The sequence below is a fragment of the Anas platyrhynchos genome, chromosome 31 (genome assembly GCF_047663525.1).
Source record: "Anas platyrhynchos isolate ZD024472 breed Pekin duck chromosome 31, IASCAAS_PekinDuck_T2T, whole genome shotgun sequence".
NCBI classification, from domain to species: Eukaryota; Metazoa; Chordata; class Aves; order Anseriformes; family Anatidae; genus Anas; species Anas platyrhynchos.
In genome coordinates this window covers 5498161-5514222 of record NC_092617.1, presented here as the reverse complement: position 1 = coordinate 5514222, position 16062 = coordinate 5498161, and the positions used below count along the sequence as shown (strand labels likewise).

Sequence of the window (16062 nt, the reverse complement as noted above, 5' to 3'; positions counted from 1 at the left end):
CTTAACATGTTCCCATGATCGAAGCATGTTCCCATGCCCAACACATGTCCAATGGATGTTGCATGCCCTAAGCATGTCCTTAACATGTCCCATGACTCAAGCGTGTCCTTAACACGTCCCATGACCGAAGCATGTCCAATGGATGTTGCATGACTCAAGCATGTCCTTAAAATGTTCCCATGACCGAAGCGTGTCCAATGGATCTCGCATGACCTAAGCATGTCCTTAACATGTTCCATGACCCAAGCGTGTCCTTAACATGTTCCCACGCCCGACACATGTTCCCACGACCGAAGCACGTCCGAAGCACATCCCATGTCCTTAACATGTTCCCATGCCCCAAGCATGTCCAGAGGATGTCCCATGACTTACACATGTCCTTAACATGTTCCCATGTCCTTAACATGTTCCATGCCCCAAACACGTCCTTAACGTGCCCCCACCCCACCCACCGCGTGTCCCACGCCCCACACGCGTCCGCCACGCGTGTCCCGTGTCCGAGGCGTGTCCCAGGCGTGTCCGAGGCGTGTCCCAGGCGTGTTCCAGGCGTGTTCAGGCGTGGCGGGGCAGGGGGTGGCTGACCCGCAGGCAGCCCCAGTAACCAGCCCGCAGGAGGCAGGCGCCCGCCCCGGCCACCAGTAGGGCCCAGGCCGCGTGCAGGGCCCCGAAACGCCGGGCGGCCGCCCACGTGCCCACCTGGGGGGGGACCAGTATGGACCAGTAAGGGCCCAGTATGGCCCAGTAACCCAGAAAGGCCCCACCAGTACATACCAGTAAGGAACGAGGCCGGAAAACGCCGTTCCAGTACAAACCAGTATGCACCAGTACGCACCAGTAACACAAAACCACCTTCCAGTACATCCCAGGATCCCCAGACCTTCTCCCAGTATATCCCAGTATATCCCAGTAACCCAAAAAGGCCCTCCCAGTACATACCAGTAAGGAACGAGGCCGGAAAACGCCGTTCCAGTACAAACCAGTATGCACCAGTAACCCAAAAGGCTCTCCCAGTATCCCCAGGAACCCCCAGACCCTCTCCCAGTACATCCCAGTATGGACCAGTAACTCAAAAAGGTCCTCCCAGTACATCCCAGTATCCCCGAGAACCCCCAAACCCTCTCCCAGTACATCCCAGTATGGCCCAGAGTCCCCAAACCCTCTCCCAGTATATCCCAGTATAGCCCAGTAACCAAAAAAGGCCCTCCCAGTGCATCCCAGTAAGGAACAAGGCTAGAAAACACCCTCCCAGTACAAACCAGTATGAACCAGTAACCCAAAACCCCCTTCCACTACATTCCAGTATCCCCAGGAACCCCCAAACCCTCTCCCAGTACATCCCAGTACAGACCAGTAACCCAAAACTCCCTCCCAGTACACCCCAGTATCCCCAGGATCCCCGAAACCCTTTCCCAGTGCATCCCAGTATGGACCAGTAAGGCCCCAGTAGGGCCCAGTAACCCAAAAAGGGTCGACCAGTACATACCAGTAAGGAACGAGGCCGGAAAACGCCGTTCCAGTACAAACCAGTATGCACCAGTAACCCAAAAGGCCATCCCAGTATCCCCAGGAACCCCCAGACCCTCTCCCAGTACAAACCAGTATGGCCCAGTAACCCAGAAAGGCCCTCCCAGTACATACCAGTAAGGAACGAGGCCGGAAAACGTCGTCCCAGTACAAACCAGTATGCACCAGTAACCCAAAACCACCTTCGAGTACATCCCAGGATCCCCGGAACCCTCTCCCAGTACATCCCAGTAAAGCCCAGTAACACAAAACCCCCTCCCAGTACATCCCAGAGTCCCCAGACCCTCTCCCAGTACATCCCAGTATGGACCAGTAACCCAAAAAGGCCCTCCCAGTATCCCCAGGAACCCAAAAACCCTCTCCCAGTACAAACCAGTACAAACCAGTAACCCCAAACCCTTTCCCAGTTCAGCCCAGTATGGACCAGAGTCCCCAAACCCCCTCCCAGTACATCCCAGTATGGACCAGTAACCCAGAAAGGCTCTCCCAGTATCCCCAGGAACCCCCAGACCCTCTCCCAGTACAAACCAGTATGAACCAGTAACACAAACCCCCCTCCCAGTACATCCCAGTATAACCCAGTAACACAAAAAGGCCCTCCCAGTACATACCAGTAAGGAACGATGCCGGAAAACGCCGCCCCAGTACAAACCAGTATGCACCAGTAACCCAAAAAGGCCCTCCCAGTATCCCCAGTATCCCCCAAACCCTCTCCCAGTATGGCCCAGTGCCCTCCCAGTATATCCCAGTCTCGTCCCAGTATATCCCAGTCGCTCCCAGTCCCCTCCCAGTATCTCCCAGTCCCCCAAACCCCCTCCCAGTGCCCTCCCAGTATACCCCAGTGCCCCCCCAGTCCCCTCCCAGTATCTCCCAGTACATCCCAGTCCCCTCCCAGTCCCCCAAAGCCCCCCGCAAAGCCCCCCCAAACCCCATCCCAGTCCCTCCCAGTTCACTCCCAGTCTATCCCAGTGCCCTCCCAGTATACCCCAGTCCACCCCAGTCCCCTCCCAGTCCCTCCCAGTGCCCCAAAACCCCCCAAATTCCCCCCAAAACCCCTCCACGCACCCCTATAACCCCCTCCCAGTCCCTCCCAGTATATCCCAGTATACCCCAGTCCCCTCCCAGTCCCCTCCCAGTATCTCCCAGTTGCCTCCCAGTGCCCTCCCAGTATATCCCAGTCCCCTAAAACCCCCTAAAATCCCTCCCAAATCCCCCCAATCCCCTCCCAGTCCCTCCCAGTCCCCTCCCAGTATATCCCAGTGACTCCCAGTCCCCTCCCAGTGCCCCCCCAGTCCCCTCCCAGTAACTCCCAGTCCCTCCTAGTGCCCCAAACCCCCCCCAAAACCCCCCCCAAACCCCCTCCCAGTCCCCCCCAGCCCCCTCCCAGTCCCTCCCAGTCCCCTCTCAGTTCACTCCCAGTACATCCCAGTCCCTCCCAGTGCCCCAAAACCCCCCAGTCCCCCAAAATCCCCCAAAATCCCCCCTAAATCCCCCCCAACCCCCCCCATAACCCCTCCCAGTCCCCCCCAGTCCCTCCCAATCCCCTCCCAGTCCCCTCCCAGTATATCCCAGTACATCCCAGTCCCCTAAAATCCCCCCAAACCCCCCAAAATCCCCTAAATTCCCCCCAAATCCCCCCCATAACCCCTCCCAGTCTATCCCAGTTTATCCCAGTTGCCTCCCAGTCCCCTCCCAGTCCCTCCCAGTACTCACGGCCAGCCCGCAGGCCCCGGCTCCCAGTACGAGGCCCCCCAGCAGGCAGCAGAGGCAGCGGCGCCGGGGGAGGCGCGACCCCACTGCCGACCTGGGGGGGGGGGGGGCGGCCCTATAGGAGCCCTATAGGGACCCCCCCGACCCTATAGGGCCCCCCCACCCCCTATAGGACCCCATAACCCCCTATAGGGACCCCCCCCGATCCTATAGGGACCCCCCGACCCTATAGGGTCCCCCCCCACCCCCTATAGCCCCCGCCCGGCCCCATACGTCCCCTATAGGGTCCCCCCACCCCCTATAGGGTCTCCTTTCCCCTATAGGGCCCCAGTCACCCCTATAGGACCCCCCAACCCCCTATAGGACCCCATCACCCCCTATAGGGCCCCCCCATCCCCTATAGGGACCCCCCTGACCCTATAGGGCCCCCCCCACCCCATATGTCCCCTATAGCCCCCCCTCCACCCCATAGGGTCCCCCACCCCCTATAGGACCCCATAACCCCCTATAGGGTCCCAGTTGCCCCTATAGCCCCCCACCCACCCTATAGGGTCCCCCCCACCCCATACGTCCCCTATAGGACCCCCTCACCCCCTATAGGGCCCCCACTCCCCCTATAGCCCCCCCCCCACCCTATAGGGTCCCCCCACCCTATAGGGTCCCCCCTGCCCCTATAAGACCCCCTCACCCCCTATAGGACCCCCCCCCCACCCTATAGCCCCCCCACCCCATACGTCCCCTATAGGACCCCATAACCCCCTATAGGGTCCCCCCCACCCTCTATAGGACCCCCCTGCCCCTATAGGGTCCCCATCACCCCTATAGGGTCCCCCCATGTCCTATAGGGCCCCCCCCACCCCCTATAGGGCCCCCCACCCCATATGTCCCCTATAGGGTCCCAGTCACCCCTATAGGGCCCCCCCGTCCCCTATAGGACCCCCCCACCCTATAGGGTCCCTCCCAGCCCTATAGGGTCACCCCCAGCCCCCCCACCCCCTATAGGGTCCCCCCATCCCCTATAGGGTCCCCCCCACCCCATCACCCCCTATAGGGTCCCCCCCGGCCCCATACGTCCCCTATAGCCCCCCCCCACCCTATAAGACCCCATCACCCCCTATAGGGACCCCCCCACCCCTATAGGGTCACTCCCAGCCCCCCCAGCCCCTATAGGGTCCCATAACCCCCCTATAGGGCCCCCCACCCCATACATCCCCTATAGGGTCCCAGTCCCCCCTATAGCCCCCCCCCACCCCATAACCCCCTATAGGACCCACCCCCACCCTATAGGGTCCCCCCCGGCCCCATATGTCCCCTATAGGACCCCATCACCCCCTATAGGGTCCCCCCCACCCCATACGTCCCCTATAGGACCCCCTCACCCCCTATAGGGTCCCCCCATCCCCTATAGGGTCCCAGTCCCCCCTATAGCCCCCCACCCACCCTATAGGGTCCCCCCCACCCCATACATCCCCTATAGGGCCCCCCCACCCCCTATAGGGTCCCCCTGCCCCTATAGGGTCCCCCTATCCCCTATAGGGCCCCCCCATCACCTATAGGGTCCCAGTCCCCCCTATAGGGCCCCCCACCCCACACACCCCCTATAGGGTCCCCCTGCCCCTATAGCCCCCCCCGGCCCCATATGTCCCCTATAGGGCCCCAGTCACCCCTATAGGGCCCCCACCCCCTATAGGACCCCCTAACCCCCTATAGGGTCCCCTCACCCCTATAGGGCGCCCCCCAGCCCCTATAGGGTCCCCCTGCCCCTATAGGACCCCGTAAACCCCTATAGGGACCCCCCATCCCCTATAGGGTCCCCCCCCACCCCATAACCCCCTATAGGGTCCCCCCATGTCCTATAGGGACCCCCACCCCATACGTCCCCTATAGGGTCCCAGTCACCCCTATAGGGTCCCCCCACCCCCTATAGGGCCCCCACTCCCCCCTATAGGGCCCCCTGCCCCATATGTCCCCTATAGGACCCCCCCACCCCTATAGGGTCCCCATCACCCCTATAGGGCCCCAGTCACCCCTATAGGACCCCATAAACCCCTATAGGGCCCCCCCTATCCCCTATAGCCCCCTACCCACCCTATAGGGTCCCCCCCACCCCATACGTCCCCTATAGCCCCCCCTCCACCCCATAGGGTCCCCCCACCCCCTATAGGACCCCATAACCCCCTATAGGGTCCCCCCATCCCCTATAGGGTCCCAGTCCCCCCTATAGCCCCCCACCCACCCCATACGTCCCCTATAGGGCCCCCCCGCCCCCTATAAGACCCCATCACCCCCTATAGGGACCCCCCTGATCCTATAGGGACCCCCTGACCCTATAGGGACCCCCCCCACCCCATAACCCCCTATAGGGTCCCCCCCACCCCATACGTCCCCTATAGGGCCCCCCCCCGCCCCCTATAAGACCCCATAACCCCCTATAGGGCCTCCCCATCCCCTATAGGGTCCCAGTCACCCCTATAGCCCCCCACCCACCCCATAGGGTCCCCCTCGGCCCTATACATCCCCTATAGGGCCCCCCCCGCCCCCTATAGCCCCCCCCCACCCCATACGTCCCCTATAGGGTCCCCCTGCCCCTATAGGACCCCATCACCCCCTATAGGGTCCCCCGCACCCCATAACCCCCTATAGGGTCCCCACTCCCCCTATAGGGTCCCAGTCCCCCCTATAGGGCCCCCCTGTCCCCTATAGGGTCCCCCCTGCCCCTATAGGACCATATAACCCCCTATAGGGCCCCCCCCCCACCCTATAGCCCCCCCACCCCATACGTCCCCTATAGGACCCCATAACCCCCTATAGGGTCCCCCCACCCCCTATAGGGTCCCAGTCACCCCTATAGGGCCCCCCGCCCCATACATCCCCTATAGCCCCACCTGTCCCCTATAGGGTCCCCCCCCCACCCTATAGGACCCCCTCACCCCCTATAGGATCTCCCCACCCCCTATAAGGTCCCCCCACCCCATACATCCCCTATAGGGCCCCCCCACCCCCTATAAGACCCCATCACCCCCTATAGGGACCCCCTGACCCTATAGGGACCCCCCCCACCCCATAACCCCCTATAGGGTCCCCCCCGGCCCCATATGTCCCGTATAGGACCCCATAACCCCCTTTGGGGCCCCCCCATCCCCTATAGGACCCCCCCCCACCCCCTATAGGGCCCCCCACCCCGTATGTCCCCTATAGGGTCCCCAACCACCCTATAGGGCCCCCCACCCCCTATAGGACCCCCTCACCCCCTATAGGGTCCCCCCATCCCCTATAGGGACCCCCACCCCATACGTCCCTTATAGGGTCCCCCTGCCCCTATAGCCCCCCCCCCGGCCCCATACGTCCCCTATAGGACCCCCCACCCCCTATAGGGTCCCCCCATCCCTTATAGGGTCCCAGTCCCCCCCATAGGGCCCCCCACCCCCTATAGCCCCCCTGTCCCCTATAGGGCCCCATAACCCCCTATAGGGTCCCCACTCCCCCTATAGGACCCCCTCACCCCCTATAGGACCCACCCACCCCATACGTCCCCTATAGGGTCCCCCTACCCCCCTATAGCCCCCCCCCACCCCCTATAGGACCCCATCACCCCCTATAGGACCCCCCCCACACTCTATAGGGTCCCCCCCACCCCATAACGTCCCCTATAGGGTCCCCACTCCCCCTATAGGGTCCCCCCACCCTATAGGGCCCCCCCCGGCCCCATATGTCCCCTATAGGGTCCCCCTGCCCCTATAGGACCCCATAACCCCCTATAGGGTCCCCCCACCCTATAGCCCCCCCCCCCCCCTATAGGACCCCATCACCCCCTATAGCCCCCCCCGGCCCCATATGTCCCCTATAGGGTCCCCCCACCCCCTATAGGACCCCATAACCCCCTATAGGGTCCCCCCACCCTATAGGCCCCCCCCCACCCTATAGCCCCCTATAGGGTCCCCTTTATAGGATCACCCCCTATAGGGTCCCCTATAGGGCCCCCCACCCTATAGGGTCCCCCCCACCCCATAACCCCCTATAGGGACCCCCCATCCCCTATAGGGACCCCCCTGCCCCTATAGGACCCCCCCCCCCCACCCTATAGGGTCCCCTCTAGGGTCCCCGGTCACTCACACCTTGCGGCAGTGGGGGCACCGGGCCAGGCTGCGCTCGGCCAGCTCGCTGCACTGCGGGCACGGATTTGGGCTTAAAACAGGCGATTTTGGGACTTTTCGGGAATGGGGCTTTTTGGGGGGGGTTTAGGGGATGATGACGGAGACTTTTGGGGCCGTTTCGGGCGCTTTTGGGGCCCCATGGACCTTTTGGGGCCGTTTCTCCGCTTTTAGGGGCGTTTCGAGCTCGCTGCACTGCGGGCACCAAATTGGGCTCAAAACAGGCGATTTTGGGACTTTTGGGGTCAGGGGGGTTTAGGGGATGCTTCTGGCACCTTTTGGGGACATTTTGGGCACTTTTGGGGCCCCACAGACCTTTTAGGGTCGTTTTCCTGCTTTTAGGGCAATTTTGGGGCATTTTGGCCCAATTTCAGTCCCATTTTGGGGCAATTTCAAGGAGTTTTGGGTCCCCACATCCCTTTTGGGGCCATTTTGCCCCCTTTTGGGGTCATTTTAGGGCCATTTCACGATCCTAAATCCACTTTTGTCCATTTTTGGCCATTTTGGGGCCTTTTCTCCCCATTTTAATCCCATTTTGGGGCAATTTCAGGCAGTTTTGGGTCCCCAGATGCTTTTTGGGTCAATTTCTCCCCTTTTGGGGCCATTTTGAGCCCTTTTCTCCCCATTCCAGTCCCATTTTGGGGCGGTTTCAGGCACTTTTGGGGCCCCATGGACCTTTTGGGGCCGTTTCTCCGCTTTTAGGGGCGTTTCGAGCTCGCTGCACTGCGGGCACGGATTTGGGCTCAAAACAGGCGATTTTGGGACTTTTGGGGTCGGGGGGGTTTAGGGGATGCTGACGGAGACTTTTGGGGACATTTCGGGCGCTTTTGGGGCCCCACGGCGCTTTTGGGGCTGTTTCTCCGCTTTTAGGGTCATTTTGGGGCATTTTTCCCCAATTTCAGTCCCATTTTGGGGTAATTTCTGGCAGTTTTGGGTCCCCACATCCCTTTTGGGGCCATTTCAGGGAGTTTTGGGTCCCCACATCCCTTTCGGGGCCATTTTGCCCCTTTTAGGGTCATTTTAGGGCCCTAAATGGCATTTTGGGCAATTTTCGGGGCCTTTTTACCCCATTTCACTCCCATTTTGGGGCAATTTCTGGCAGTTTTGGGTCCCCAGACGCTTTTTGGGTCAATTTCTCCCCTTTTGGGGCCATTTGGAGCCCTTTTCTCCCCATTCCAGTCCCATTTTGGGGCCGTTTCGGGCACTTTTGGGGCCCCACAGCGCTTTTGGGGCCGTTTCTCCGCTTTTAGGGGTGTTTCGAGCTCGCTGCACTGCGGGCACGGATTTGGGCTTAAAACAGGCGATTTTGGGACTTTTGGGGTCAGGGGGGTTTAGGGGATGTTTCCGGAGCGTTTTGGGGACATTTCGGGCACTTCTGGGGTCCCACAGACCTTTTAGGGTCGTTTTCCTGCTTTTAGGGTCATTTTGGGGTATTTTGGCCCAATTTCAGTCCCATTTTGGGGTAATTTCTGGCAGTTTTGGGTCCCCACATCCCTTTTGGGGCCATTTCAGGGAGTTTTGGGTCCCCACATCCCTTTTGGGGCCATTTCCCTCTTTTTCGGGTCATTTTAGGGCCATTTCACGATCCTAAATCCACTTTTGTCCGTTTTTGGCCATTTTGGGGCCTTTTCTCCCCATTTTAATCCCATTTTGGGGCCAATTCATGCATTTTGGGGTCCCCGGGTCCCTTTTGGGTCCATTTTGCCCCTTTTAGGGTCATTTTAGGGTCATTTTGGGGCCATTTTGGGTCTGTTTCCCGATCCTAAATACCCTTTTAGGCCATTTAGGGCCCATTTTGCCCCCTTTTACCCCCATTTCGTCCCCATTTTGGGGCCATTTCTGGCAGATTTGGGTCCCGGGCTCCCTTTTGGGTCCATTTTGCCCTTTTTGGGGTCTTTTGGGGGCCATTTTAGGGTCATTTTGGGACCATTCCCTGATCCTAAATACCCTTTTTGGCCATTTTGGGCCCATTTTGACCCCTTTTACCCCAATTTCACCCCCATTTTGGGGCAATTTCTGGCAGTTTTGGGTCCCGGGCTCCCTTTTGGGTCCATTTTGCCCATTTTTGGGTGTTTTTTGGGTTATTTTTGGGCTATTTTGGGTCTGTTTCACGATCCTAAATACCCTTTTTGGCCATTTTGGGTCCATTTTGACCCCTTTCCCCCCCATTTCACCCCCATTTTGGGGCCATTTCAGGCAGATTTGGGTCCCGGGCTCCCTTTTGGGTCCATTTTGCCCGTTTTTGGGTGTTTTTGGGGGCTGTTTTTGGGCCATTTTGGGACCATTTCATGACCCTAAATACCCTTTTTGTCCATTTAGGGCCCATTTTGAGCCATTTTCTCCCTGTTTTGGTCCCATTTTGGGGCAATTTCCGGCAGTTTTGGGTCCCGGGCTCCTTTTTGGGGTCGTTTTGCCCATTTTTGGGTGTTTTTGGGGGCCGTTTTAGGGCCATTTTGGGACCATTCTCTGACCCTAAATACCCTTTTTGGCCATTTTGGGCCCATTTTGAGCCGTTTTCTCCCCGTTTTGGTCCCATTTTGGGGCAATTTCTGGCAGATTTGGGTCCCGGGCTCCCTTTTGGGGTCGTTTTGCCCATTTTTGGGTGTTTTTGGGGGCCCTTTTAGGGCCATTTTGGGACCATTTCATGACCCTAAATACCCTTTTTGGCCCTTTGGGGCCCATTTTGCCCCCTTTCCCCCCCATTTCGCCCCCATTTTGGGGCAATTTCTGGCAGTTTTGGGTCCCGGGCTCCCTTTTGGGTCCATTTTGCCCGTTTTTGGGTGTTTTTTGGGTTATTTTTGGGCTATTTTGGGTCTGTTTCACGATCCTAAATACCCTTTTTGGCCATTTTGGGTCCATTTTGAGCCGTTTTCTCCCCGTTTTGGTCCCATTTTGGGGCAATTTCTGGCAGATTTGGGTCCCGGGCTCTCTTTTGGGTCCATTTTGCCCATTTTTGGGTGTTTTTGGGGGCCCTTTTAGGGCCATTTTGGGACCATTTCATGACCCTAAATACCCTTTTTGGCCATTTAGGGCCCATTTTGACCCCTTTTACCCCAATTTCACTCCCATTTTGGGGCAATTTCTGGCAGTTTTGGGTCCCGGGCTCCCTTTTGGGTCCATTTTGCCCATTTTTGGGTGTTTTTGGCGTTATTTTTGGGCTATTTTGGGTCTGTTTCACGATCCTAAATACCCTTTTTGTCCATTTTGGGTCCATTTTGCCCCCTTTCCCCCCCATTTCGCCCCCATTTTGGGGCAATTTCTGGCAGATTTGGGTCCCGGGCTCCGTTTTGGGTCCATTTTGCCTTTTTTGGGTGTTTTTGGGGGCCATTTTAGGGTCATTTTGGGACCATTCCCTGATCCTAAATACCCTTTTTGGCCATTTTGGGCCCATTTTGACCCCTTTTTTCCCAGTTTTGGTCCCATTTTGGGGCCATTTCACGGAATTTTGGGTCCTCACATCCTTTTGGGGCCATTTTGCCCATTTTTGGTGTTTTTGGGGGCCGTTTTAGGGCCATTTTGGGACCATTTCATGACCCTAAATACCCTTTTTGGCCATTTTGGGCCCATTTTGACCCCTTTCCCCCCCATTTCGCCCCCATTTTGGGCCATTTCTGGCAGATTTGGGTCCCGGGCTCCCCTTTGGGTCCGTTTTGCCCATTTTTGGGTGTTTTTTGGGTTATTTTTGGGCTATTTTGGGTCTGTTTCCCAATCCTAAATACCCTTTTTGGCCATTTAGGGCCCATTTTGCCCCCTTTCCCCCCATTTCACCCCCATTTTGGGGCAATTTCTGGCAGATTTGGGTCCCGGGATCCCTTTTGGGTCCATTTTGCCCATTTTTGGGTGTTTTTTGGGGTTATTTTTGGGCTATTTTGGGTCTGTTTCCCGATCCTAAATACCCTTTTTGGCCATTTGGGGCCCATTTTAACCCCTTTTCCCCCCATTTCGCCCCCATTTTGGGGCCATTTCTGGCAGATTTGGTCCCTGGCTCCTTTTGGGGTCGTTTTGCCCGTTTTGGTGTTTTTGGGGTTTTTTTTGGGGTCACTCACCAGGAAGGGGGCCCCGCAGTGGGCGCAGGCCACCCGCACGCCGCCGGGGGGGGGCTCGGGACTGGGCGCCCCCCCCTGCACCGGGCCCAGGTTGATGATGCGCTTACTGGGAGCACTGGGTTATACTGGGAGCACTGGGAGGGGCGGGCTGGGGGCACTGGGAGGGACTGGGAGGGACTGGGAGGGACTGGGAGGGACTGGGAGGGACTGGGAGGGGGGATTGGGGGACTGGGAGGGGATTTGGGGGGACTGGGAGGGACTGGGAGGGACTGGGAGGGGACTGGGAGGGGACGGGAGGGGGTTTGGGGGGACAGGGAGGGACTGGGAGGGACTGGGAGGGGACTGGGAGGGGACTGGGAGGGGGTTTGGGGGACAGGGAGGGACTGGGAGGGGACTGGGAGGGGACTGGGAGGGGATTTGGGGGACTGGGAGGACTGGGAGGGACTGGGGAGGGGGGGGAGGGGACTGGGAGGGGATTTGGGGGGACTGGGAGGGACTGGGAGGGACTGGGAGGGGACTGGGAGGGGATTTGGGGGCACTGGGAGGGACTGGGAGGGGACTGGAAGGGACTGGGAAGGGATTTGGGGGGACTGGGAGGGACTGGGAGGGACTGGGAGGGGACTGGGAGGGATTTGGGGGCACTGGGAGGACTGGGAGGGGACTGGAAGGGACTGGGAGGGGATTTGGGGGGACTGGGAGGGGACTGGGAGGGGATTTGGGGGACTGGGACGGACTGGGAGGGGATTTGGGGGGACTGGGAGGGACTGGGAGGGACTGGGAGGGGACTGGGAGGGGATTTGGGGGGACTGGGAGGGGACTGGGAGGGACTGGGAGGGAGTGGGAGGGACTGGGAGGGGACTGGGAGGGACTGGTAGGGACTGGGAGGGACTGGGAGCCCCCCCCAGCTGCTTCCCAGTGCAGCCCAGTGACCCCAGAGCCACTCCCAGTTCATCCCAGTCTGTCCCAGTGCCCTCCCAGTATAGCCATAACCCCCTCCCAGTCCACTCCAGTGCCTCCCAGTATATCCCAGTGCCCCCATATCCCTCCCAGTATATCCCAGCTCCTAAAATCCCCCTAGAACCCCCCAAATCCCCCCCAAATCCCCCCCCAAACCCCCTCAAAACCCCCCCAAACCCCCTCCCAGTCCCCCCCAGTCCCCTCCCAGTGCCTCCCAGTCCCCTCCCAGTATATCCCAGTCCCCTCCCAGTATGTCCCAGTCCATCCCAGTCCCCTAAAACCTCCTAAAATCCCCCAAATCCCCCCCAAAACCCCTCAAAACCCCCCAAACCCCGTCCCAGTCCCCCCAAACCCCCTCCCCAGTCCCCTCCCAGTATATCCCAGTCCCTTCCCAGTGCCCTCCCAGTACATCCCAGTCCCTCCCAGTCCCCTAAAACCCCCTAAATCCCCCTAAAACCCCCCTAAAATCCCCCCCAAACCCCTCAAACCCCCCAAACCCCCTCCCAGTCCCCCCCAGTCCCCTCCCAGTGCCTCCCAGTCCCTCCCAGTCCCCTCCCAGTATATCCCAGTCCCCTCCCAGTATATCCCAGTACATCCCAGTCCCCCAAAACCTCCTAAAATCCCCCTAAAACCCCCCTCAAACCCCCCCAAATCCCCCCCAACCCCCTCCCAGTCCCCCCAAACCCCCTCCCAGGCCCTCCCAGTCCCCTCCCAGTCCCCTCCCAGTGCCTCCCAGTCCCACCAGTAAGGGCGGGGGCAGGCGATGCGGCGGGCGGAGGCGCGGCAGACCAGGAGGCAGTTGCAGGGGCAGCGCACGTACTTCTTGCCCCCGGGGGCCGTCCGGATGGGCTGGGGGGGGGGGGGCAGAACCCAAAAATGACCCAAAAAACCCCGAAAACACCCCAAAAAAAACAAAAAAAAATAAATACCCCAAAATACCCCCAAAAACACCCCAAACCTCCCCAAAACACCCCAAAAAAGAAAACAAACAAAAAAAACACACAAAAAAACCCCAAAGCTCCCCCCAAAAAACAAAAAAGCTCCCCTAAAAAAAACCAAAAGCCCCAAAACACCCCAAAACCCCCAAAACTCCCCCAAAATACCCCTCCAAAAAACCCGAAAATCCTCAAACCGCCCCCAAGAAAACAAAGAAACCAAAAATACCAAAAAAGACCAAAAAGCCCTCCAAAAATCCCCAATCCCCCCCCCAAAAAACAAAAGTGAAACGAAGAAAAACAAGAAAAAGAAAAAAGCCCAAAAAAACAGAAAAAAAAATACAAAAAAAGGCCAAAAAAAGGAAAAAATTAAAAAAAAGAAAACAGAAGAAAAAAATATACAAAAATACAAAAAGCCCCAAACCCTGCCCCAAAAAAAAACAAAAGTGAAAAAAAGAAAAACAAGAAAAAAAAAGCCAAAAAAAGCACCAAGAAAAATCACAAAAAAAAAACAAAAAAGGACAAAAAACCAAAAAAGCACAAAAAAATACAAAAAAGCACAAAAAACACCAAAAAAGCCCCCAAAAATACAAAAAAAAGCAAAAAGAAAAGAACCGACAAAATAAAAGAATAAAAACGAAAAAAAAAAAAACAAAAAAAATACGAAAAAAAAAAGGAAAAAGTACAAAAAAAAAACCAAAAAGCCCCCAAAAAACAAAAAAGTACAAAAAAAAGCACAAAAAAATCACGAAAAAAAAACAAAAAAAAAATCAAAAAGAAGAAAACCGAAAAAAATAAAAAAAAAAAAACAAAAAAAAGCAAAAAAAAAAAAAAAAAAAATATAAAAAAATAAAAATATAAAAATAAAATAATAAAAAACCCAAAAAGCCCCAAAAACAAAAAAGCACAAAAAAAGCACAAAAAGCACAAAAAAAAACACAAAAAAGCACAAAAAAAACCCACAAAAATCAAAAAGAAGAAAACCGAAGAAATAAAAAAAAAAGAAAAAAAAAACGAAAAAAAACGAAAAAAGCACAAAAAAACACAAAAAAGCACAAAAAAAAACAGAAAAAAAGCACAAAATACCCAAAAAAAATCTAAAAGAAAAAAAGCGAAAAAATAATAAAAAAACAAAAAGAAAAACAAAAACTATAAAAAAATAAAAAAATAAAAATAAAATAATAAAAAACCCAAAAAGCCCCCAAAAAAGCAAAAAAAGCACAAAAAAACCCAAAAAAAAGCCCCCAAAAAAACAAAAAGCCCCCAAAACCAAAAAAAGCACAAAAAAAGCAGGAAAAAAACCCAAAAAAATCAAAAAGAAGAAAACCGAAAAAATAATAAAAAAAAACGAAAAAAAAACCAAAACAAAACAAAAAAACAAAAAAACAACAAAAAAAAAACCGAAAAAAAATACAAAAAAAACACCAAAAAAATAAAGGAAGCCCCGCCCCCTTTTACCCCCCTAAGCCCCGCCCCTCCCCTTTAAGCCCCGCCCCCTCCCCTTTAAGCCCCGCCCCCTCCCCTTTAGGCCCCGCCCCCTCCCCTTTAAGCCCCGCCCCTCTCCTTTAAGCCCGCCCCTCCCCTTTAAGCCCCTTCCCCTAAGCCCCGCCCCCTCCCTTTAAGCCCCGCCCCTCCCCTCTAAGCCCCGCCCCCTGCCCCGCACCGTGGCCTCGTGGCACCGCCCACACTTGACCACGTGCTGGTGCGCCTTGCCCCGCACGCTGATTGGCTCTGGCACACGCGGCACGTGACCGCCGGCCCCGCCCCTCCCTCGGGGCTGCCCAATGGGGAGTAAGGGGGCGGGGCCTCGGGGCCGGGGGGGCGTGGCCTCGTTGCCCGGCAACGGCTCCTGGGGAGGGAGGGGGCGGGGCTTGAGGGCAGGGGGCGGGGCCAGGGGCTCTGGCCACGCCCCCTGAGCCGTAGCCACGCCCCCAGGAGCCCCCTGAGGCCCCGCCCACCGCGTTTTAAGCCCCGCCCCCTCCCCTTTAAGCCCCCCCACCCCCTTTTAGGCCCCTCCCGGCCCCTTTTAAGCCCCGCCCACTCCCCTTTAAGCCCCTCCCCCTCCCCTTTAGCCCCTCCCTCGCTTCTTTAAGCCCCTCCCCCTCCATATAAGCCCCGCCCCCTCCCCCTTTAAGCCCCTCCCCCAGCCCTTAGGCCCCGCCCACCGCCCTTTAAGCCCCTCCCTTGCCCCTTTAAGCCCCTCCCCCACCCCCTAAGCCCCGCCCCTCCCCCTCCAGACCCCCTCCCACCCCCCTTAGGCCCCTCCCACCCCAATTTAAACCCCGCCCCCACCCCCTTAAGCCCCTCCCCCAGCCCTAAGCCCCCGCCCCTTCCCCTCCAGCCCCTCCCACCATCCTTTAAGCCCCGCCCCCGCCCCCTTAGGCCCCTCCCCATCCCTTTAGGCCCCTCCCCCTCCCCTCAAGCCCCTCCCCCTCCCCATTAAGCCCCGCCCCCTCCCCCAACCCCCCTCCAAACCCCGCCCACCCCCCTTTAGGCCCCGCCCCCACCCCCTTAAGCCCCTCCCCCTCCCTTTAAGCCCCTCCCCCTCCTTTAGGCCCCGCCCCCTCTCACCCCCGCTCCCCCCCCCGGCTCCGGGCTCCGCGGGCAGCAGCGGGGAGCGCTCCCCGTCCGCCATTTTGGCCGCGCTCCTCACGTGACCCCCTCCGCGGCCTCCCATTGGCTCCCTCCCGTCACGTGACCCCCCTTCGCCCCCCCCTCCCCCCGTCTCCATAGCAACCG

The 16062-nt window shown here is 57.5% G+C and overlaps 1 protein-coding gene across 1 annotated transcript; it reads right to left on the bottom strand.

Annotated features, from left to right (window-relative positions):
* Positions 1 to 313: 313 nt before the first annotated feature.
* LOC140000028 (type 1 phosphatidylinositol 4,5-bisphosphate 4-phosphatase-like) lies at positions 314 to 16049 on the bottom strand. Its single transcript, XM_072029729.1, has 7 exons — positions 15897 to 16049; positions 14987 to 15173; positions 13131 to 13237; positions 11432 to 11537; positions 7348 to 7400; positions 3238 to 3328; positions 314 to 696 (listed from the first exon to the last, which is right to left on the bottom strand). Exons 1-7 carry the CDS (start codon positions 15998 to 16000, stop codon positions 553 to 555), a joined length of 792 nt encoding a protein of 263 aa, XP_071885830.1. The 5' UTR covers positions 16001 to 16049; the 3' UTR covers positions 314 to 552.
* Between the last annotated feature and the right edge of the window lie 13 nt (positions 16050 to 16062).

Bases quoted from the DNA above. Each gene is read 5' to 3' on its own strand.
- LOC140000028 (XM_072029729.1), bottom strand. From the start codon at position 16,000: ATGGGAGGCCGCGGAGGGGGTCACGTGAGGAGCGCGGCCAAAATGGCG. The intron at 3,329-7,347 runs GTGAGTGACCGG...CCCCCCCCCCAG, and splicing joins TGCCCCCACTGCCGCAAGGT to GTCGGCAGTGGGGTCGCGCC. The intron at 697-3,237 runs GTGAGTACTGGG...GTCCCCCCCCAG, and splicing joins CCGGGGCCTGCGGGCTGGCC to GTGGGCACGTGGGCGGCCGC.